The sequence below is a fragment of the Oncorhynchus gorbuscha genome, linkage group LG01 (assembly GCF_021184085.1).
Source record: "Oncorhynchus gorbuscha isolate QuinsamMale2020 ecotype Even-year linkage group LG01, OgorEven_v1.0, whole genome shotgun sequence".
Classification (NCBI taxonomy): Eukaryota; Metazoa; Chordata; class Actinopteri; order Salmoniformes; family Salmonidae; genus Oncorhynchus; species Oncorhynchus gorbuscha.
The window spans coordinates 27,906,875-27,929,416 of NC_060173.1; the positions used below are offsets into that span (position 1 = coordinate 27,906,875).

A 22,542-nucleotide genomic window follows, 5' to 3' on the forward strand; every position below is an offset into this window, starting at 1 on the left:
AAGTCGTCCAACGCCGCATCTCCTTCTCCCCACATGGCGTTAGCACACTCCAGAGCTCTTCCCGAGAGGCACGAGTCAAGGGCGGACACCCTCTCTTTTAACGAGGGAGCCGGGAAACGGTGCCCAGGTATAAGTCCAGCTGAAGCAGGGACCCCTGGCAGCGTGCCGCTGTCCCATCATACTCCCTGGGAATGGTGAGACGCATCCCACTGGGACCAGTAACAGGAGGGACGAGTAGTGGTAACCCCTGTTGTGCTGGTGGAGGCGCTGGAGGGACTCTCTGTCTCCTCCAGCGGTCCATGGTCTGAACGACGATGTCCATTCCGACGCCGAGATGTTGTAGCATCCCTCGTGTTCTCTGACTCGCTCCTCGACTCCTATACCTGGGGTACCTGCTCCTGCTGACCCCACGCTACGTTTATAAAAACCTATAATATCAGCAGGTCCACGCTACATTTATATAAACATATAATATCAGAGGCCCACGCTAGGTTTATATAACCCTATAATATCAGAGGCCATTAAAACCAGACAACGGAACAGTTCATTGTAATATTGGCAGGTTTGCTAGCAACAAACTATTTAGCTAGATCCTAGCCTAGTGTTTGATATGCAATCTCCTCGTAATTAATAGTCATTGTTGACAAGTAGGCAACTTTTTCAATCTTACATACCACAGTTGCCACAGAAAACAATATGAAAGAACGCATTTATCAGTAATATATAATATTTTAAATTTGCCAGAGTCGTGTCCATACATATAGAGCTAATCCAATGAGCGATATTGCCTATATTGTTTTTGTTTTCATATTGTTTGCTTAGACATCTTTTGTAGCCAGCTTTTGTAGCCACACACACAAACACACACACACACACACACACACACACACACACACACACACACACACACACACACACACACACACACACACACACACACACACACACACACACACACACACACACACACACACACACACACACACACACACACACACACACAGAGACTCCTCTGGATGAGCAGGCTTTGTGAATGATCATCAGACTTGGTAAAAGGCCGACTCCCATTCACACTCACGCTCACGTTTATTTAACCATTGTGGACAGGATTTCCTCTGCCCGGTCCTCACTACTTCTGCTTCCTTTAAAAGAAAACTCTTCCCTTTCTATATTGGTGTGTCCCTTCTTAGTAATTTCTTTGAACAGTCGCCTCAACCATACCATTTCCTTATTCATTGGTAGTGGATGGGAGGGGTTCTGGTTTGGTGGCACCAAAGGTACAGTGGCATTTAAGCGCTATACCACTGCACCTGTGGGCTTACCTGTCATGACACACTAAGTCTGACAAAAGCACATTGTGCCCAAATATTGTTGCGATTGGATCACCTGTGCATCAAATAGGAGTGTAACAGTAAGTGACTTTCTTTGTTTTCCTCTGAGTATGTACTGTATGACTCAGAGGTGAATGACACCGGGACATTCAAGGTGGTCATACAGGAGACTCACCTGGCTGCCCGAACCGAACTGTCCCGTCACCCAAACACCAGCCAAGCCCCTCGCTCACTCTGTTTATTGAAGAGCAAAGCCAGGCTTTTTGAAGCAGCCCAGTCATGCTCCCATGATGCTCTGCCCAGTCGGTTCATTCTGGCTCTGACCCTTCTGCGTCAACTGAGCAGGGGTGAGGTAGGTTGACCTATCCCATTCTCACACACAGAGGTACACACACACAGAGACAGAGGGCCGCATGTACACACACATACACACACACACATATACACACATATACACACACACACACACACAGAGGTACGCACGTACACTCACAGATACACATACACACACAAACACACACACACACACCATTCTGGCTCATGCTGTAAACATCACATCATGTTTAAGTGGTTGTAGAGAGAGGTTAACCAATCCCCACAGGAAACTGCACCACTGCAACCAACATGGTTCCATTTCCTCACCATCGTCCTTAAAGCTCACATTTTTACCAGAAAGAGAAAATACAGATCAAATGATAAGTTTGCTTTGATGGTTTTTTCGATATAACAGAATCCGAGCTCTTGATGGTATTTTCTAAAGAGTTGATCTCACTGAGGCTTGTCTAGGTCATGTCCTCCTTACTCATTCCCTCTAACTAACTGATTAACTGATACCTGTTTAATCAAATCAAATGTATTTATATAGCCCTTCTTACATCAGCTGATATATCAAAGTGCTGTACAGAAACCCAGCCTAAAACCCCTAACAGCAAGCAAGGCAGGTGTAGAAGCACGGGTATGAGTAGCCTGTTTAAATCACCACAAGGGCGAATGTCATCTGCCCATACACTACTGACAATGTGACAGAGATATAGTCCACTACTCCAACTCTAACTTACAGTTCATCCTCACCAGAGTCTTTGCCCTCATAGTTTAATGATTTTTGAAACCAGCTTTCTCATCCCTCTGCACATATATGGACATCTTGCAATCGTGTCAAGCCACATTCCTCTCAATGCGCTGCTCCAAGGGAAAAAGGCACGTTGCTGGAGAAGAATGCTGAGGAAGTGCCATTAGTCGGCCAGGCCGTTACCACAAGCAGTTTTGACCACGAGGGTGGGTGGGTGTGTGTGTCTGTCTGTGTCTGTGTGTGTGTGTGTGCGTGCGTGTGCGTGCTTGTGAGCAAACCAATGAGAGCGGTGGAAACTCTTACTGGGTGTGTACTGGCTGACTCAGCCAGTACATTTTGTGGGTTTAGGCTCGCCTGCCACACACCAGTTAACCTCCTGTGCTCCTATTCTACTCATACTTACGTCATGTGGAGAACCAGAACAGAACCAAGTTGGATTTGTTGGGCTATTGGTTCAATTATTGAGAATGCTCACAGACAGCTCAATACTTTTTTCTTTGTCTCTGATTGTCTGCTTCTCCCTCCTATATCGCTCTCTGTGTTCTCTCTCTCTAGTTCTATTGACTGGCTGTCTGTCAACCTGTCTCTCATTATTCCTTATGGGTTTATATCCCAGACATCAATGAAATGAAACTGACCCCTTTTAAATAAATATTATCCTCTCAGTCAAAGGCCATGTTCACTCTTGAGCAAGTTCCTGTGTACTTTTGACTAAGAAACAGGTAAGCACAAGTGAAATGGTTTGCTGTTTGAGCATCTGAAGTATTCCATTGTGCTACGCTGTTGACATTTTGTCAGACATTTTGTCTCTGCTACATTTGGCCATGACAGTCGCTGTGTGCCTAAGTGCTTTAAAAGACCTTAGTCGACAACAGCAAATATGACACAAAAGGCCCAGCGCGCCCATGAAGGACAGGACCGTCTTTTCTGTGTGGGTCACTGTTGTCTCCCCACAGAAAGCAACTAGGACAGCCATTGTTCTCTGGACGGTAACTCAACTAGGCTTGGTGGTCTAGAGCTCAGCCTAGCTCGCTCTCCCTCTTTGTCTCTGTTTCTGTCTCTCTCTATCTCCGATACATATTCAACACTACATGCTAGTTTATACAGATTGTATATTTAATCTTCATAATTATTTGTCTTAACTCCAGTCCTGGGAGTCTTTTCATGCGTGTAAGTGCACTTTCATTACCTCCAGCTCTTTTGATGATAATACAAATGAGTGTGTTGTGTGGGCATGTGGGCGTCTCGTTATCTGCTTTTGCTTTGTACCCTGTCATTACCAGAGAAAACAAACAAAAATGTGTTGCCATGCCAACAGCTGAACAGGAAATAACATGTTGAGGAAGTGTGAGGTAAAGTATGATACAGAGAAAGAGGGAGTGGTGGAGATGGATGGAGACTGCTTTAGTCACTGTGGTTTATGCTAGTTCCTCTTTATCCTACAGCACAGTATGTCACTAAAGTTCACCCCACCATTAATCACACTTTATTCACTCTCTCACATCATCTTCTTGTGTATTACATCCAGGGGTTGGAACGGGAATTATTTTCCAATCAATATTGTTTCTCATTCCGTTCCACTGTTCCACCATGAAGGCCTGATTTACGCAGTCTCCTCTGAACAGTTGATGTTGAGATGTGTCTGTTTTTACACAGCAAATACCTAGAGGGCGAATTGCCATTCACAACACTCCCACACTGTTTCCTCTCACTGTAACATGGCCAATTCTCTAGAGCTGTCATCAAGATGGTGGGAGTTCCAGCCATATTTCTCTGTACCATCATATTTTATTTGGTGTGATAAAGATAAGCCATAACAATGCTCTCTTTATCTCTCCCCTAATGAACTGAACACAGTGGTTTATTTCTCACTCGTTCCCTCTATTGCCTCACATAGATAGATTATGTCTTGTATATAGGATAAACGAATAGAGATATAACAAATCATACCTCACCTAAAATGCTACCCTCCAACGTTATTGGTAATGGTGAGAGATTAGCATGTTTTGGGGGCATGATCTTTGTGCATCTGTAACTTTCTCACTCAACATAATTCATGATTCAGTAATGATTATCTGTAATCATGGAGGCATCCACATTAATGTAGAAGTGTTCAGAAACATATTACATTCTTATTTACAATAAAAGTGACTCCAAAATTACACGATACATAATTTACCATTAATTTATATTGGGCACAACATAATCTGAAGCACAACCAAAACAAACTGCAAATGCATCCAACAAGTTTGTGAGTCACAAGCTTGATGTAGTCATTGCATGCTAGGAATATGGGACCAAATACTAAACATTTAACTATATTTAATTAGGCAAGTCAGTTAAGAACAAATTCTTATTTTCAATGACAGCCTAGGATCAGTGGGTTTAACTGCCTGTTCATGGGCAGCTCGGGGGATTGAACTTGCAACCTTCCGGTTACTAGTCTAACACTCTAACCACTAGGCTACCCTGCCACCCCTCTATCAGTACATTTGTATCAACACTTATGACACACTCAATAGGTTGTCTAGATACATAATTTGCAGTCATTTCTAAACATATATGTATGAAAATACCCTAAAATAAAAGGTGACATTCTGTACTGTCGCCACATATAAAACATTTGATCTCAAATCCAAAATGCTGTAGTATAGAGCCAAATTAAACATTTTATTTTCACTGTCCAAATAAATACACAGGGGAATGTACCTCATATGAATGTAGAATCACATTTTCAAGGTGTTTCATATAACCTACTTTATATACACGTGTTTAGTTGATTATCTTGAAAGGTGCAATGGATTACTGGAAATTATTGGCTGGGCCATTACAGCAGTCTCTATACGTGTTTGGCTGAGAAGCAGAAAACAAGACAACTACAATAGGCCTCCACCTTTCATGTTGTTGACCTGCTGTAGGTACTTACTTGGAAATGTACAAAGATTTTACCAGAGTACTTTCCTTTAGAACTGAAAGGACCAAGGACTTGAACATGAACAAAGATTTTGTCTGATTTCTTATCTTTAGACCTGAAAAAAACCTGGGTCTTTTCAGTTAGAAGCTAAATATGAACATAGTGATAATATTACTCCCATTGACAGCTTCCTTAATCATCGCATAGATGCCATCTAAACTCCATCTAACATGAGGTCAAAGCTATTTTTGGCCCTTCACAGCTGAGACTAGAGCTGGAACAAATCTTCATGAACATCAATGTAGTTTCCTTCATGCTTATGTAGTCAGTCAGTTCATGGTTCTGTCTCATTAGGCTCTCCTTGAATTCTCATTGACCACTGATCTATAGGACTTTGCTAGGTGAAAGCAATATGAATATGGCTGAAATACCTCCAGTTCACCTACCAGTGAAAAGAGACTAGGATAGGTAGGGGGCTTGAAATAAAGCCCCTAGTTAGAGTAGAAGTGATCTATATTTAATCCGATGACATAGTGGCACTCAATATATCATTCTGGTTGTTGAGATTGGAGGGGGGGGGCTTTTTTTTGAGAGAGGAGAGGGGAGGAGGATATTCATTGAAAGCAGAGCAGGGAGAAAACAAAAGACCAGATGCGCTCTCAGCAACAGTTGCTGTCATAGACAGAATGAGAGAAAGGTAGAACAGGGATAGAAGGGGGAGCGGAAAGAGGATAGTTAGCAAAACCCAAGAGAGGGGCACCTTCCAAGCTAATAAAAAACTGAAGAAGCAGACAGTGACAGAAAAGAGAAAAAAAGAGTGATTTAGAGAGAAAAAATGGAGAGAGAGGCTGCGCAAGGTAGGGTGGGAGGGAGCAAGAGAGGGAGAGGCAGAAGGGTGTGTACACACATGCACCACCCTCTTCCCCATTCTGCCTGCCACAAGGCTCAGAAACCCTCTCTCGCAGAGAATAGAAAAAAGTTGGGCAAAGTCTGTCTCAGCTCCAATAGCTACCAGACACCCACTCCCTTTAGAGGACCGGACTCTCCCTCTCTCTCTCTCTTTATCTCTCTCACACACACACACACACACACACACTCACTCACACACACACACACACACACACTCACTCCTGACACAGAGAAGATAGGATAACTGGAGAGACCATACACACTTCCTACTCATCCAGTAACTCACCCAGCCATCGCCAGACGCTAAGACCAAGATGTGGACTCTGCTCTTGGGGGTTACCTTTGGATTACTGGCCTCCTCCAGGTTGGAACCGGCTCAAGGTGAGGCTGTGCATCTCTCTCTGCCCAGCAGACACCTCTTTGTCTGGGGCTTTTTTTCTCTGCTTTCAGCCTGGAATCACTCTCCTTTGTTGGTAGATTTTGTGGCGAGACAGTATAGTTTTTTTCATTATCAGCACTTGATGAGCATGTATAGTGTGTGTATGTGTGTGTGTGTGTGTAAGAAGAGAGTAGGATAGGCTGAGGCAGTGCCTGTGGAATGGATGAGTAGACGCCAGTAAAGCAGCGTGCGCTAGGCTACACTAGCACAGACAGGCTTACGTCTGGCAGTCTGAGACTCATGACAGCACAGACACAAAGGAGAAAGTCTCTCTCTCTCTCTTTCTCTCACACACATGCTCATATACACACTCACCACTGAGTGTGTTAGGGAGTAGAACAATGAGCCCATGCCAGGCAGCTGCTCATTTCTCATTCCTTCAGCCGGTTATCTTGGTATTGTATGGCCACTGTAGCCTTCAGAAAGCATCTATCTGCACTTCAATCAATGTGAGGATACGAAAGAGCTCTATTCATTGTCTGACCACAGCTGAGAGCTATGCTGCCATGCTTTTACGCTGCATTTTCTAAGGATATTCATTCATTCCTCTACCTTTCTCTCTCTTTCTCTCTCTCTCTTTCTCTCTCTCTCTGTTTCTCTCTCGCTGTCTTTCATTTTCTTTGTCTCTCGCTCCCTCATGCTTTCAGTAAGGGCTCTTCATTGGATTTGTGTCTCAGAGCGGCATCTTTCTGACAGGGGGAAGTTGGTGCTGAATCAAACAGGTCTGGGTTAGTCTCGCTCTCTTTGATTTGGCTGGGGGGGATCTCGCTGTGCCTCCTCTCTGGCTCTGTGCCAAAGCACAGCCAGCGTGGAGCTGTAAATCTGACCGGTTTAAAGACAAACAAAGAGGAGCTATAGTATGTGTTCACATTTCCCCTGTGTATTCCTACAAGTTTATGCCTCTTGGTTTAACCTTAGGGAATGAAGGGTTGTATGAAGATGATAGCTGTGTGTGTGTGCATCTATGTGTGTGTTCACAGTAATTGGGTGTCTGGTGAGTTGAGTCCTGGGGTAGTTTCAGCTCATCCTGGCCAGTCTTTGAACCCTAAATGTGCTGCAGTCCAGACATCAATGTAAACCAATAACCCATTAACAAGGCCTCTCCCATGACTAGAGATCCAATCCACATATGGTTCTGTAAATGACCAAAGCAAAAGGACCCTGAAATTTGACCTTCAGAAAATACTTGCTCTCCTAGCCCCTCTGGCTAATGCGGCCGTCCAATGGATATACTTTTTCAAAAGCAGGTTTTGCTTTAGACACACTCGCTCACAAATACACATGCACATAACGACATCCATGCATAATGCTTACGTTACAGAAATATGAGCTAGGCATTAATACGGCTGTTCCCATTGCTGGGTTGTTTGCTCAGGGTGTCTTGGCAGTTGGCCAGCTTCACTCCGCTCCTTAGAGCACGTTAGACAAGGCCTGATTGATCAGATGGCTACAGGTATGCACAGGGCCAGAGCAGGCTGTGTCCATCTAGGCTGGACACATGCATGCACGCACACACACCTCACAGAGACCAGCCCATGCCAGTGGCTGTATTTGCTCCCCTGGCGTAACGACCCTTCCCGTACCTCTGGGTGTCCATTTCCAAGGTGAGGGGTTCCTGTGGACCAGCACTAGGGCCTCACAAAGAGGCCTTGTGCCCATGCACGCTTGGACTACCGTCACCTGCCATCTGATCTGTGTGGGCACTTGTTTGGCCCCTGTCCAATACCCTTCTACCCTCCTATACCCTTCTCTACCAACCAATCACACATAGGCCTTACAGCCGTTCCTCTCCTCCTTTTCTCCCTTTCTCTCTAGTACTTTTGGTGGCCCCTTCACTCAGTCAAAAGCTGATTGGCTTTTAAACTGATCTTAAACGGGGGGTACCTCGTACTTCAGCACTACTGTATCTTCAAGAATGCTGTTAAACCTATTAATTATGATTTACAGCCTCTCTGTGAGTCTTAGGTTCCCCAGTAGCCAGGCTGTACCCCCGCCCCCTTCCTTCTCTTCACTGTTCATATACACTGAAGTCTTTGTAGCCAAGGGAAAGCTGCTCCAAAGGCCTCTTTCTGTAATGTATACAGACCCTTACTGCATGAGGCAAACCTGATCACCTCTAATACCCAACCAGACGACATTTTGTATCTGGGACCAATACAGTGGCTGTAACTAAGTCTATTTTTTTCACAGAGATGTCTGTGAGCTTTCACTGCAAGTCGATAATCATGTAAGTGTTCAGAGGTTAGGATAGACACATTTAAAAGGTCATATTGTGGATTTATCCACTAAAAGGTTCTCTAAATTTTTGATGTAAGATTTGTGAGCCTATAAGCTAAAAGTCTTTGAAAGACATAAGGGGGAAAATGAATGGGTGACTGAGAGAGAGACAGAGAAAGGGGGGAAAGAGGGGCAGGAGTTAGCCTGGAGCTAGGCCCATCTCCCAGCTAGCTGAAGAGATCCGTCAGACAATTCCTGGGCTTCAATACCTCTTTTGCCAATTGGCCTGGACCCTTTGCTGCTGACACAGAGCCCCACGGATCAATCTCGACTAGTCTCCCGACGTAACCATCCGAGGGGGTTTCAACAGGCTCTTCCATTGCGATGTCCCTCTGAGGCCCATCTGCTAGCCTGCTAGCCCCGGCCTGCTAGCTGTCTGAATCTCTGTGCCTCCAGCTCGCCTAGCTACTCACTGGATCCTATGATCACTCGGCTACACATGCCTCTCCCTAATGTCAATATGCCTTGTCTATTGCTGTTTTGGTTAGTGATTTTGTCTTATTTCACTGTCGAGCATCCTGCTCAATATGCCTTAGCTAGCCGTTTTGCTCCACCCCCCACACATGTGGTTACCTCACTTGGCTTAAATGGTGCCTCTAGAGACAAAACCTCTCTCATCGTCAATCAACGCCTAGGCTTACCGCCACTATACTCACATCCTACCATACCCTTGTCTGTACATTATGCCTTGAATCTATTCTTCCATGCCCAGATATTTGCTCCTTTTACTCTCTGTTCCGAATGCAGTAGACAACCAGTTCCTATAGCCTTTAGCCGTACCCTTATACTACTCCTCCTCTGTTCCTCTGGTGATGTAGAGGTTAACCCAGGCCCTGCAGCCCCCAGCATCACTCTAATTCCCCAGGCGCTCTCATTTGTTGACTTACGTAACCATAAAAGCCTTGGTTTCATGCATGTTAACATTAGAAGCCTCCCTAAGTTTGTTTAATTCACTGCTTAATTCATCTGCCAACTCGGATGTCCTAGCCGTGTCTGAATAGGAAGGCCACCTAAAATCCTGCAATTTCCAACCCTAACTATAACATTTTCAGACAAGATAGAACTGCCAAAGTCGAAGGAGTTGCAATCTACTGAGGCCTGCAGAGTCCTGTCATACTATCCAGGTCTGTGCCCAAACAATTTGAGCTCCTACTTTTAAAAAAAAAACTTTTCCAGAAACAAGTCTCTCACTTCTGCCGCTTGTTATAGACCCCCTTCAGCCCCCAGCTATGCCCTGGACACCATATGTGAATCGCCGCCCATCTATCTTCAGAGTTCGTACTGTTAGGTGACCTAAACTGGGACATGCTTAACACCCAGGTCCTACAATCTAAGCTAGATGCCTTCAATCTCACACAAATTATCAAGGAACCTACCAGGTACAACCCTAAATCTGTAACCATGGGCACCCTCTTAGATATCATCCTGACCATCTTGCCCTCTAAATACACCTCTGCTGTCTTCAACCAGGATCTCAGCTATCACTGCCTCATTGCCTGCGTGCGTTATGGGTCCGCAGTCAAACGACCAGCCCTCATCACTGTCAAAACGCTGTGTTGATTCTCTGATCCACCTCTAGGTAGACGACACCATTCTGTATACATCTGCCCTTCTTGGGACACTGTGCTAACAAACCTCCAAATGAGCTTCAACGCCATACAACACTCCTTTTGTTGCCTCCAACTGCTTTTAAATGCTAGTAAAACTAAGTGCATGCTCTTCAAACGATTGCGGCCCGCACCCTCCCGCCCGACTAGCATCACTACTCTGGACGGTTCTGTCCACTAAATATGTGGACAACGACAAATACCTAGGTGTCTGGTTAGACTGTAAAAATCTCCTTCCCAGACTCACATTAAGCATCTCCAATATAAAATTAAATCTAGAGTCGGCTTCCTATTTCGCAACAAAGCCTCCTTCACTCACGTTGCCAAACATACCCTCGTAAAACGGACAATCCTACCGATCCTTGACTTCAGCCATGTAATTTATAAAATAGCCCCCAACACCCTACTCAGCAAACTGGATGTAGTCTAATCACAGTGCCACCCATTTTGTCACCAAAGCCCCATATACTACCCACCACTGCGACCTGTATGCTATTGTTGGCTGGGCCTCACTACATATCCGTCGCCAAACCCACTGGCTCCAGGTCATCTATAAGTGTTTGCCAGGTAAAGTCCCACCTTTTCTCAGCTCACTAGTCACCATAGCAACACCCACCTGTAGTACGTGCTCTAGCATGTATATTGCACTGGTCATCCCCAAATCCAACACTTACTTTAGCCGCCTTTCCTTACAGTTCTCTGCTGCCAATGACTGGAACAAATTGCAAAAATCACTGAAGCTGGAGTCTTATATCTCCCTCTCTAAATTTAAGCATCAGCTGTCAGAGCAGTTTAACGATCACTGTATCTGTACACAGCCAATCTGTAAATAGCACACCCAACTACCTCATCCCCATATTATTACTTACCCTTATGCTCTTTTGCACCCCAGTAGCTCTACTTGCACATCATCATCATCTGCACGTCTATCACTCCAGTATCAATGCTAAACTGTAATTATTAACCCCTCTATGGCCTATTTATTGACTACCTCCCTACTATTCTACATTTGCAGACACTGTACATAGATTTTGATATTTTTATTTTCTATTGACTGTATGTTTGTTTATATGTAACACTGTGTTGTTGTTTTTGTCGCACTGCTTTGCTTTATCTTGTCCAGGTCACAGTTGTATATGAGAACATGTTCTCAACTGGCCAACCTGGTTCAATAAAGGTGAAATAAAACTAAATTAAAAGGAGAAACAGTCCTTCAGGTGACTTTGCCTGGGTGAGTTTTGTCTGAGGGGGGGGGGGTCTCATGTTTCACCTGTACCACCACTATTGGCTCTGTGGACCTGTGACCAGCAGAGTGAGGGCTAGCCATAACAAACATGCTGGCTCTGCACTATCTTGACAGAGAGCGAGAGAGAGAGAGATTTTGCAGAAATGTAAGGTGACAGTCTATATTTGTGGCTGTGGCATTGTTTCTCAGAGAGAGTTTAATAAACACATACATCACAAAGAGAGAGAGAGAGAGAGAGAGAGAGAGAGAGAGAGAGAGAGAGAGAGAGAGAGAGAGAGAGAGAGAGAGGGGTGTGTGAGAGGGAGAAAGATAGTAAGAAAGAGATTTGCTTCTGAGAAAATCAGACATAGGTGATAAAAAGCAAGCTGTTTGGCTTTCAGGCCTGATAAGATGTACGTAGCTAGACAGAGCACAGACTGCATATTGACTGATGTTTTGGATTTGAGGCCAGTGTATCAGTTTGTGTGGTAGTCGTGGTGGTGGCTAGTGTTTGGATGCCAGTGTATTAGTGTGTGTTGGTTGGAGGCCAGTCTATCAGTGTGTTCTGGTTTGGAGGCCAGTGTATCAATGTGTGGTATTTGGAGGCCAGTGTATCGCAAAGTGTTGGTTTGGAGGCCTGTGTATCAATGTGTGTTGGTTTGGAAGCCAGTGTATCAATGTGTGTTGGTTTGGAGACCAGTGTATCAATGTGTGTTTTTGTTTGGAGGCCAGTGTATCAATGTGTGTTGGTTTGGAGGCCAGTGTATCAATGTGTGTTGGTTTGGAGGCCAGTGTATCATTGTGTTTTTGTTTGGAGGCCAGTGTATCAATGTGTGTTGGTTTGGAGGACAGTGTATCAGTGTGTTTTTGTTTGGAGGCCAGTGTATCAATGTGTGTTGGTTTGGAGGCCAGTGTATCAATGTTTTATGGTTTGGAGGCCAGTGTATCACAATCTGTTGGTTTGGATTCCAGTGTATCAGTCTGTGTTGGTTTGGAGGCCAGTGTGTCATTGAGTGTGGTGTTGGAGGCCGAGTGTATCAGTGTGTATCAGTGTGTGTGGTGTAATTTGCTGTGTATAGCTACAGGAGAGAGACGAGAGAAGAGCCTGTCTGTTCCAGTCAATGCAGCTGGAGAATCTGGCATGCACTGTCTAAAAGCTCCCTTTTCTCCCAACTCGCAGCCTCTGTATATCCAGACCCTCTGTGGTCTCTGGCCCTTTCAAGTCCATTAACTGACAATAGCATCTTTTCGAGAGTCACTGCCTTGGAATAACAGGATCTTGGAGTGACAAAGTTGTGCATGGCCACTCTCCCTGCATGCTAATGGTAACACCTCTGATTCATTGGTCACCCTCTTTCTTCTGCCATCCAAAAGCTGTGTTCACTTTGATCCACTCTCGGCAGTGTATGTGCGGGTGCGTGTGCTCGTGCGTGTGCATGTGTGTGTTTTCCTCTAATGCAGAGTTCCATGGTGAACACACAGCTACACCCTCCGAGCCCAACCGTCACTAACGGCAAAGTAACTTCCTGCTCAACCTCCTCTCTCTGCCAGTACTATGGTATTCACCAAAGTGCTGGATCAGGCAGTTTTACTGATGCCAAAAATGTTTAATGTTCATTTTCAAAATGTGATATGTCATCGGTTAACATACCAGGTTGATAAGTGAACTACTTCAATACTATGACTCTCTACAACTCTGTGCTGTTGTCAAAGCAGACTGCAGTCAGACAGGTAGAAGATCAAAGCAAATTGTCAGACACACAAGTGGTGAATCATTGAGACATCAAAACATAGAGCAATGTCAAATAGTGTAGGTATTGAGACCATGTTACTCTGGTACACTTTGCAATTTGAAAACATAAAATCTGCATGTGTCTTGTTCCTTTTATAGAGTTCTGTGTTGAAATCTTTAAGTGTGCGTCAGTCTAAGTAACATAATAAAAAAAATCCCTATCAAAATCGCCAGCTGGACGGTGACCTCCCACACATTGGTGAGGCTGGCTTCCAGGTTAAGCGAGAAGTGTATCAAGAAGCAGTGTAGCTTGGCAGGTTTGTGTTTCGGAGGATGTATGGCTCTCGACCTTCGCCTCTCCCGAGTCCGTAGGGGAGTCTGTAGGGGATTTGCAGCGATGGGACAAGACTGTAACTAGCAATTGGATATCACGAAATTAGGGAGAAAATGGGTAAGTAGAAAAAAATCATAATAATAACAATTTGTCAGTTTAATCTAGAGATATGTTTTTTGCATGGGATGCGCCTCAGTCCAATGCATCTGTTTGTCAGACCATGAAATATTCAGAATATCGACCACCACAAGCCCCAGGGGACTAGTCTGAAGTTAGTAGCGCTGATCTGCCACCTTCCGAACGGTTTCACCTACACACTAGTATGACCACACTATGGTAAGATGAGACTCTCACAAACATGATGGCGTTCTGCATTTTGTGTCATGGACTCATCAGAAGGTGTTGTGTAAATTTCCTGTATTACCAAATCACGAGAGAGCAATTAAGAGTTATTATAAAGTCCATCTTTAATTATATGAGCTTCACCATAACCCTGTGACTCTCAGATCAATTCATTGTCTATAAATTAATTATCTCAGAGTGCTTACAAAACAGTTCTTAGTATCATTTATAGGCAAGACACACCCATCAAGACTCAAAACATGACAAATAACAGATCTTAGGAACATTACACAAAGAACCTTTTACCAGAAAAATGAGTATCATATAGCCAGACAGCATTAGCTATAAATTATCGTTCAGTTTGCCCTCTTAGATGAGGTTCTACTTCTCGTTCTTGGTACCTGTTATGCAGGTGAGTGAGGACCCAAAAGCGACTTAACAGAAACTGAGTTTATTAAAGTCCAAACAGAGATAACATAATCCTCAATCCTTTACAGGAAATGTCCAAACGGGGAAAACATAAATCCTCTAGTTGTTGAGGGGAATTGCAGGATAAGCGGCAACAGACTGCAGGTCCCTTTGGGTAGGCGCGGGCCGTAGCGGACAGAGACACCTGCTCACACGCAGCATCTGATGATAAGGCAAAACACGACAGGACGGAACAAGGACACAGCAAACAGCAAACAAGAATCTGACAAGGACAGAGGCAGAAACCGAGAGAGAAATAGAGACCTAATCAGAGGGCAAGATAGGGGACAGGTGTGAGAGAGTAAACGAGGTCGTTAGGAGAATGAGGAACAGCTGGGAGCAGGAACGGAACGATAGAGAGAGGGATAGAGAGAGGGAAAGAAACCTAATAAGACCAGCAGGGGGAAACGAATAGAAGAGAAAGCACAGGGACAAGACATGACAATATATGACAATACATGACAGTACCACTTAGGAACAAAACATTACCTCATCCAATGGCATACATTGGGGCAAAAAAGTATTTAGTCAGCCACCAATTGTGCAAGTTCTCCAACTTAAAAGATGAGAGAGGCCTGTCATTTTCATCATAGGTACACTTCAACCATGACAGACAAAATGAGAATAGAAATCCAGAAAATCACATAATAGGATTTTTTATGAATTTATTTGCAAATTATGGTGGAAAATAGGAATAGTTACAGACACATTCACAGATAAGACAAACCTGACCTCTCCCCTCTCTGAGCCCCAAGTAATTTTCCGCATAAGCATACTTATGAACATTGATAAAACATCTTCTTTATCAATGTTACCTAAAGAATTCTGATTCTGCCACAACAAAGCTAAACTATACAAATGAATGGAAGTATAGAGATAGTTTTATGCCAACAAAAAATAAGGGGTCAAAAGTTACAGGTGGAGTCAGAAAGATGGATGTCAGAGGTATAGCAATGTATTGTAAATGTAATTTTAATTCCTCTGTCTGTATATTTCAAGACATAACATATGAGGGTGCAGTGAGATACTCGATGGGTTCTCTTCTTATAAGGTATTTAAAAAAAATATATACTCAAACTGGAAATCAACCAATCCTCAATAGTTCACACAATGCAACGGTCAAATTCTTTATTATCTGAAATTTTCAAGAGCCTGTTAGACGGAGAGAAACAAAATGGTGCAGGTTGAGGCCATGTGAAGAAAGTGATATGGGTGCTGGAGATAGGGGTGGGGGCTAGTGGGTCTGGGAAGGTGTGATGTTTGTGTACTGATGTTTGTGTGATGTAGTAATTTGTATGTGTATGTTTTGCATACAAGTCTAACTTAAATGACAGAGTGTAAAGAAGGAAGCCTGTACAGAAAAAAAATATGCCAAAGCATGCATCCTGTTTGCAATAAGGCACCAAAGCCAACTTTAGGTCCTGAATACAAAGAGTTAGGTTTGGGGTAAAAACACAACACATCACAGCTTCATATTTACAGCTTCATATTTTCAAGCAGAGTGATGGCTGCATCATGTTCTGGGTATGCTTGTCATCGGCACGGTATACAGAATTGTCTACGCAATAGAGCTAAGCGCAGGCTAAATCCTAGAGGACACCTGTCTTAGTCTACTTTCCAACAGATATCGGTAGACAAATTCACCTTTCAGCAGGACAATAACGTAAAACACAATGGCAAATATACACTGGAATTGCTTACCAAGACGAAATTTTTTAAATAAATGTGTATAATCCAGGTGTGCAAAGTTCTTAGAGACTTACCAAGAAAGACTCACAGCTGTCATCACTGTCAAAGGTGATTCTAAAATGTATTGACTCAGGGGGTTGAATACATTGGCTGTATCATTTGATTTACTCAATATGAAGATGCAAAATCTTTTTTTAATTGTGAAACAAAACAGAAATTAGAAGAACAAAAATGTAAAACTTGAGTGTGCATAACTATTCACCCACCCCAAAGTCAATACTTTGTAGAGCCACCTTTTGCAGCTATTACAGCTGCGAGTATCTTAGGGTATGTATCTATAAGCTTGGTACGTCTAGCCACTGGGATTTTTGCCCATTCTTCACAGCAAAACTGCTCCAGCTCCTTCAAGTTGGATGGGTTCCGCTGGTGTACAGGAATCTTTAAGTCATACCAGAGATTCTCAATTGGATTGAGGTCTGGGCTATGACTAGGCCATTTCAAGACATTTTATTCCCCTTAAACCATTCAAGTGTTGCTTTAGCAGTATGCTTAGGGTCACTGTCCTCCTGGAAGGTGAACCTCTGTCCCAGTCTCAAATCTCTGGAAGAGATTTCCCTCAGATTTTCCCTGTATTTAGCACCATCCATCATTTCTTAAATTCTGACCAGTTTCCCAGTCCTTGCCGATGAAAAACATCCCCACAGCATGATGCTGCCACCACCATGCTTCACTATGAGGGATGGTGTTCTTGGGTTGATGAGAGGTGTCGGGTTTGAGCCAGACAAAGTGCTTTCCTTGATAGCCAAAAAGCTCAATTTTAATCTCATTGGACCAGAGTACCTTCTTCAAAATGTTTGGGGAGTCTCCCACATACCTTTTGGTGAACACCAAACATGTTTGCTTATTTTTTTCTGGCCACCCTTCCATAAAGCCCAGATCTGTGGAGTGTATGGCTTAAAGTGGTCCTATGTACAGATATTCCAATCTCCGCTGTGGAGCTTTGGTCTCTTTGTTGCCTCTCTAATTAATGCCCTCCTTGCCTGGTCCGTGAGTTTTGGTGGGCAGCCATCTCTTGGCAGGTATGTTGTGGTGCCATATTCTTTAGATTTTTTAATAATGGATTTAATGGTACTCCGTGGGATGTTCAAAGTTTCTGATATTTTTTTGTAACCCAAACCTGATCTATGCTTCTCCTCAACTTTGTCCCTGACCTGTTTGGAGAGCCCCTTGCTTAGACTCTGGGGCCTTTCAGAACAGGTGTACATATACTGAGATGATGTGACAGATCATGTGACACTTAGATTGCACACAGGTGGACTTTATTTAAGTAATTATGTAACTTATGAAGGTAATTGGTTGCTCCAGATCTTATTTATCGGCTTCACAGCAAAGGGGAATACATATGCACATGCCACTTTTCCATTTTTTTTTCTTCGTTTTTTTATGTTTTGAAACGAGTTCTTTTTTTCATTTCACTTCACCAATTTTGACTATTTTATGTAGGTCCATTACATGACATCCAAATAAAAATACATTTAAATTACAGTAATGCAACAAAATAGGAAAAAAGCCACGAGGGGTGAATACATTTGCAAGGCACTGTATGTATCTAATCAAAATATATTTGTGTTTTACTTTCCATTAATTAAAATAACATTTCAGAAATGTTCTTCGACTTTGACATTACAGAATATTTTGTGTAGATATTTGACAAAAAAATAAATCACACAACAACATGTGGAAAAAGTCAAGAGGTATGAGTACTTTATGAATGTATGTTATAGCCCTGAAGCGACAATAAGCAATGACATGACATATAATCAGAAACTTATGCTCATGATTTATGGTTGTGTGCATTCGTGCATGTGCTTATGTGTGTGTGTGTTTACTCCAGTGAAACAAAATATTGTGAAACAGAACCATTTTGAGGTTAAAACACATTATATGAGTGATATATTACATGATATCTTACAGCACTTAGACTGCATCGAAAGCATTATGAAATGTAATAACTCATAGGAAAATGTATGAACATAACTAGCTTGAGTACATTTGTAAGATGAGTTCGTCTGTATTCGTCTGTATGCTGTCTATTGTTTAGGAGCATAGTCATATGTATGCTGAGGGACACAATGGCAATCAACGACCTCAACAACTTTATAATGGCAGTTAGGGTTATTCAAAAGTGCAAAATATGTTTAATTTCACAGTAAAACAGACTCAAAATAGGCCTCTACAAAGCCTTGTAAAACCAAGCATGAATGAACTGTAAAGAGACAATTAAAGGAAACTATTAAAGGAGAATATTAAACTATTAAAGGAGCCTATTAAGCTAACAGACATGACTATTTATATAGAGGTACTCAGGTTATGATAGTGCTGGATAAATACTAGTACGTCAGAGCTACAGTGAGGTCACAACTGGTCCCATATTTGTCATTTACTGTTGGGTGATATACTAGAAGAACGAGCTACTGATTTCAGAGGTATTTCCCAAGACCCCTATTCAAGTTAATTAAGAAGTTTTAGAAAAGCAACATATTTATGTCAGATTTCTTTTTCTGACGACAGGTGGTTGAAATAACATAATTACAAGGGAACTTGGCTTAGCTGTTTTAAATGTTTCTTGTTAACCCAAATTTGTGATGGGACCTTTATTGTGAATGCCAACTTTATTTCTAATGCCAGGAGAAAATGAATTTGTTTCACCCATCTGTTTTGTTTGTCACCAGTTGGTCTTGTTTCTATGTACGTTGCTAGTAAATGCCTAGTTCTTTTCAGAACATATTGAAAAGTAACCTTTCTTCCACGTTGTGTGTTTTCATTTTCTTTGAAGATGTCTAAATAATATACAGTTTTAAAATGTATAGTTAAAAAATGGCCGACATGCAGTCACAGTGTCTCACAGGCTGATTTCCTCAATACTAACCTCTCTCTCACCTTTTCTTCCTTTCCCCAGCTATAGTAAAGTCCCGTAGCTGCAGCCATGCTGGAGTGTTCCACGTGGAGGGAGAAGCTCGCTACTCGTTGACCTTTGGCCTGGCCAAAAACCTGTGTGAGAGCCTGGGCGGCACCATTGCCAGCAAGGAACAGGTCACAGAGGCCCACGCCCAAGGCCTAGAGACCTGTAGGTGAGGTCACACATCCATCTTTATGACTACACACTGTCCTCTTAGGACTCACATGATGTGCTTTATCAACAGGTAAATAATTAAATGGAAATGAAATGGAAATCAGCAAAAGGCCTCTGTAAGACTAAGTCACTGTTCCAATATCCACACGAGCGTACCATTTAGAATCAAGCAATGTATTGGACGTGTGTGATATGATATCATGTATATTAAAATGGAAGTGTAAATCTTTCATGTGTTTTTTTATTTGTAGTAGACTACTTACTCATTGAATGACCTACTCTAAATTAAAACCAAAACGGTAATGGTCAAGAAATTGTGTTATTATGTAACCTTTATTATGTTCCTTATCTCAACCTAAACACTTCTAGCAGTTTTGGTTGACTGTGTCAATATAAATTACTTTTTTACTACTTTACTGTTTAATCACCTATGTAGAAAAAGGACATCGCAAAAAGCAACAGCCGTGTGGTAGATTACACTAAACAAAAATATAAACGCAACATGTTAATTGTTGGTCCCATGTTTTGTGAGCTGAAATAAAAGATCCCAGAAATGTATCTTATGCACAAAAAGTTTATTTATCTCAAACGTTCAATTTGAATGGACAAATATCAATAAGCTTACCTTTCTAGGGCAGGCGTTCCGCTAGCGCAACACCTCAACAACATTCCATTGAAAAGGCAGCGTGCGAAATTCAAAAATATTTTGGGGAAATATGTAACTTTCACACATTAACAAGTCCAATACAGCAAATGAAAGATAAACATCTTGTTAATCTACCCATCATGTCTGATTTTAAATGCTTTACAGTGAAAGCACAACATATGATTATGTTTGGTCATAGCAAAGTTTAAAAAACACAGCCATTTTCCAGCCAAAGATAGGAGTAACAAAAAGCAGAAATAAATATAAAATGAATCACTAACCTTTGATGATCTTCATCAGATGACAATCATAGGACATCATGTTACACAATACATGTATGTTTTGTTCGATAATGTGCTTATTTATATCCAAAAATCTCAGTTTACATTGGCGCGTTACGTGCAGTAATGTTTTGATTCCAAAACATTCAGTGATTTTGCAGAAATACTCATAATAAACATTGATAAAAGATTCAACTGTTATTCACAGTATTAAAGATAGACTTTTCCTTAATGCAACCGCTGTGTCAGATTTCAAATAAACTTCACGGAAAAAGCATAATCTGAGAACGGCACTCAGAGTCCAATCCAGCCAAAGAAATATCCGCCATGTTGGAGTCAACAGAAGTTAGAGATAACACTATAAATATTCACTTACCTTTGACGATCTTCATCAGAAGGCACTCCCAGGAATCCAAGTTCGACAATAAATTACTGATTTGTTCCATAAAGTTCCATAAAGTCCATCATTTATGTCCAAATAACCACTTGTTGTTAGCGTGTTCAGCCCAGTAATCCATCTTCATGAGGCGCGAGCACTTCGTCCAGACAAAAACTCATAAAATACCATTACAGGTTGTAGAAACAAGTCAAACGATGTATGGAATCAATCTTTAGGATGTTTTTAACGTAAATCATCAATAAGGTTCCAACCGGATAATTTTATTGTCTGAAGAAAAGCACTGGAACGAGAGCTAACTCGGGAGCGCGCGTCACGAGCCTGAGACACTCTGCCAGACCACTGACTCATTCAGCTCCCATTCCCCCCTCCTTTATAGCAGAAGCCTGAAACAAGTTTCTAAAGATGGTTGACATCTAGTGGAAGCCGTAGGAAGTGAAATTTGACTCCATAGACATTGTGTATTTGGTAGGCGATGCTTTGAAAAACTACAAACCTCAGATTTCCCACTTCCTGATTGGATTCTTCTCAGGTTTTTGCCTGCCATATGAGTTCTGTTATACTCACAGACATCATTCAAACAGAGTGTTTTCTATCCAATACTAATAATAATATGCATATATTAGCTGGGACAGAGTAGGAGGCAGTTCACTCTGGGCACGCTATTCATCCAAAAGTGAAAATGCTGCCACCTATCCCAAAAAGGTTTTAATACAGCATGATCATTACACAGGTGCACCTTGTTTTGGGGACAAAAGGCCACTCAAAAATGTGCAGTTTTGTCTCGCAACATAATGCCACAGATGTCTCAAGTTTTGAGGGAGCGTGCAATTTGGCTTGCTGACTGCAGCAATGTCCACCAGAACTGTTGCCAGAGAATTTAATGTTATTTTTTCTACCATGAGCCTCCTCCAACCTCATTTTAAGAGTATTTAGCTGTATGTCCAATCGGCCTCACAACCGCAGACCACATGTATGGTGTCGTGTGGGAGAGCGGTTTGCTCATGTCAACGTTGTGAACAGATTGTTCCTTGGTAGCGGTGGGGTTATGGTACGGGCAGGCATAAGCTATGGACTACAAACACATTTGCATTTTTTCGATGTCAAGAGATACCGTGAAGAAATCTTGAGGCCAATTGTTGTGCCATTCATCCCGCAAGATAATTTCAGGGCTCCCAAGAGGTGCAGTGGTCTAAGGCATCTCATCTCAGTGTAAGAGGCATCACTGCAGTCCCTGGTTCGAATCCATGCTGCATCACATCTGGCTGTGATTGAGAGTCCCATAGGGCAGCGCACAATTGGCCCAGCATTGTCTGGGTTTGGCCGGGATAGTCCGTCATTGTACATCAGAATGTGTAACTGACTTGCCTAGTTGAATAAAGGTTCAATAAAAAATAATTATCATGTTTCAGCATGATAATGCATGGTCCCATGTCTCAGTTCTTCCATGGCCTGCATACTCACCAGTCATGTAACCTATTGAACATGTTTGGGATGCTCTCGGTCGACGAGTACGACAGCGTTTCCCAGTTCCCGCTAATATCCAGAAACTTTTCACAGACAATAAAGAGGAGTGGGACAACATTCCACAGGCCACAATCAACAGCATGATCAACTCTATGCAAAGGATATGTAATCGTGCAGCATGAGGCAACTAGTGGTCACCATATAGTGACTAGTTTTCTGATCCATGCGCCTACATTTAAAAAAAAGTTATCTGTGACGAACAGTCGTGAAATCCAAATGCTA

At 42.5% G+C, this 22,542-nt stretch overlaps 1 protein-coding gene across 1 annotated transcript in view; it reads left to right on the plus strand.

Moving 5' to 3' along the window:
• Positions 1-6,248: 6,248 nt before the first annotated feature.
• LOC124035681 (CD44 antigen-like) overlaps positions 6,249-22,542 on the plus strand; it is a 38,981-nt gene continuing 22,687 nt past the window's right edge. The window contains exons 1-2 of the mRNA XM_046349267.1: positions 6,249-6,604; positions 19,296-19,467. Coding sequence (XP_046205223.1) covers positions 6,538-6,604; positions 19,296-19,467 — 239 coding nt within the window. The 5' untranslated portion in view covers positions 6,249-6,537. The remainder of the gene's footprint in view (positions 6,605-19,295; positions 19,468-22,542) is intronic.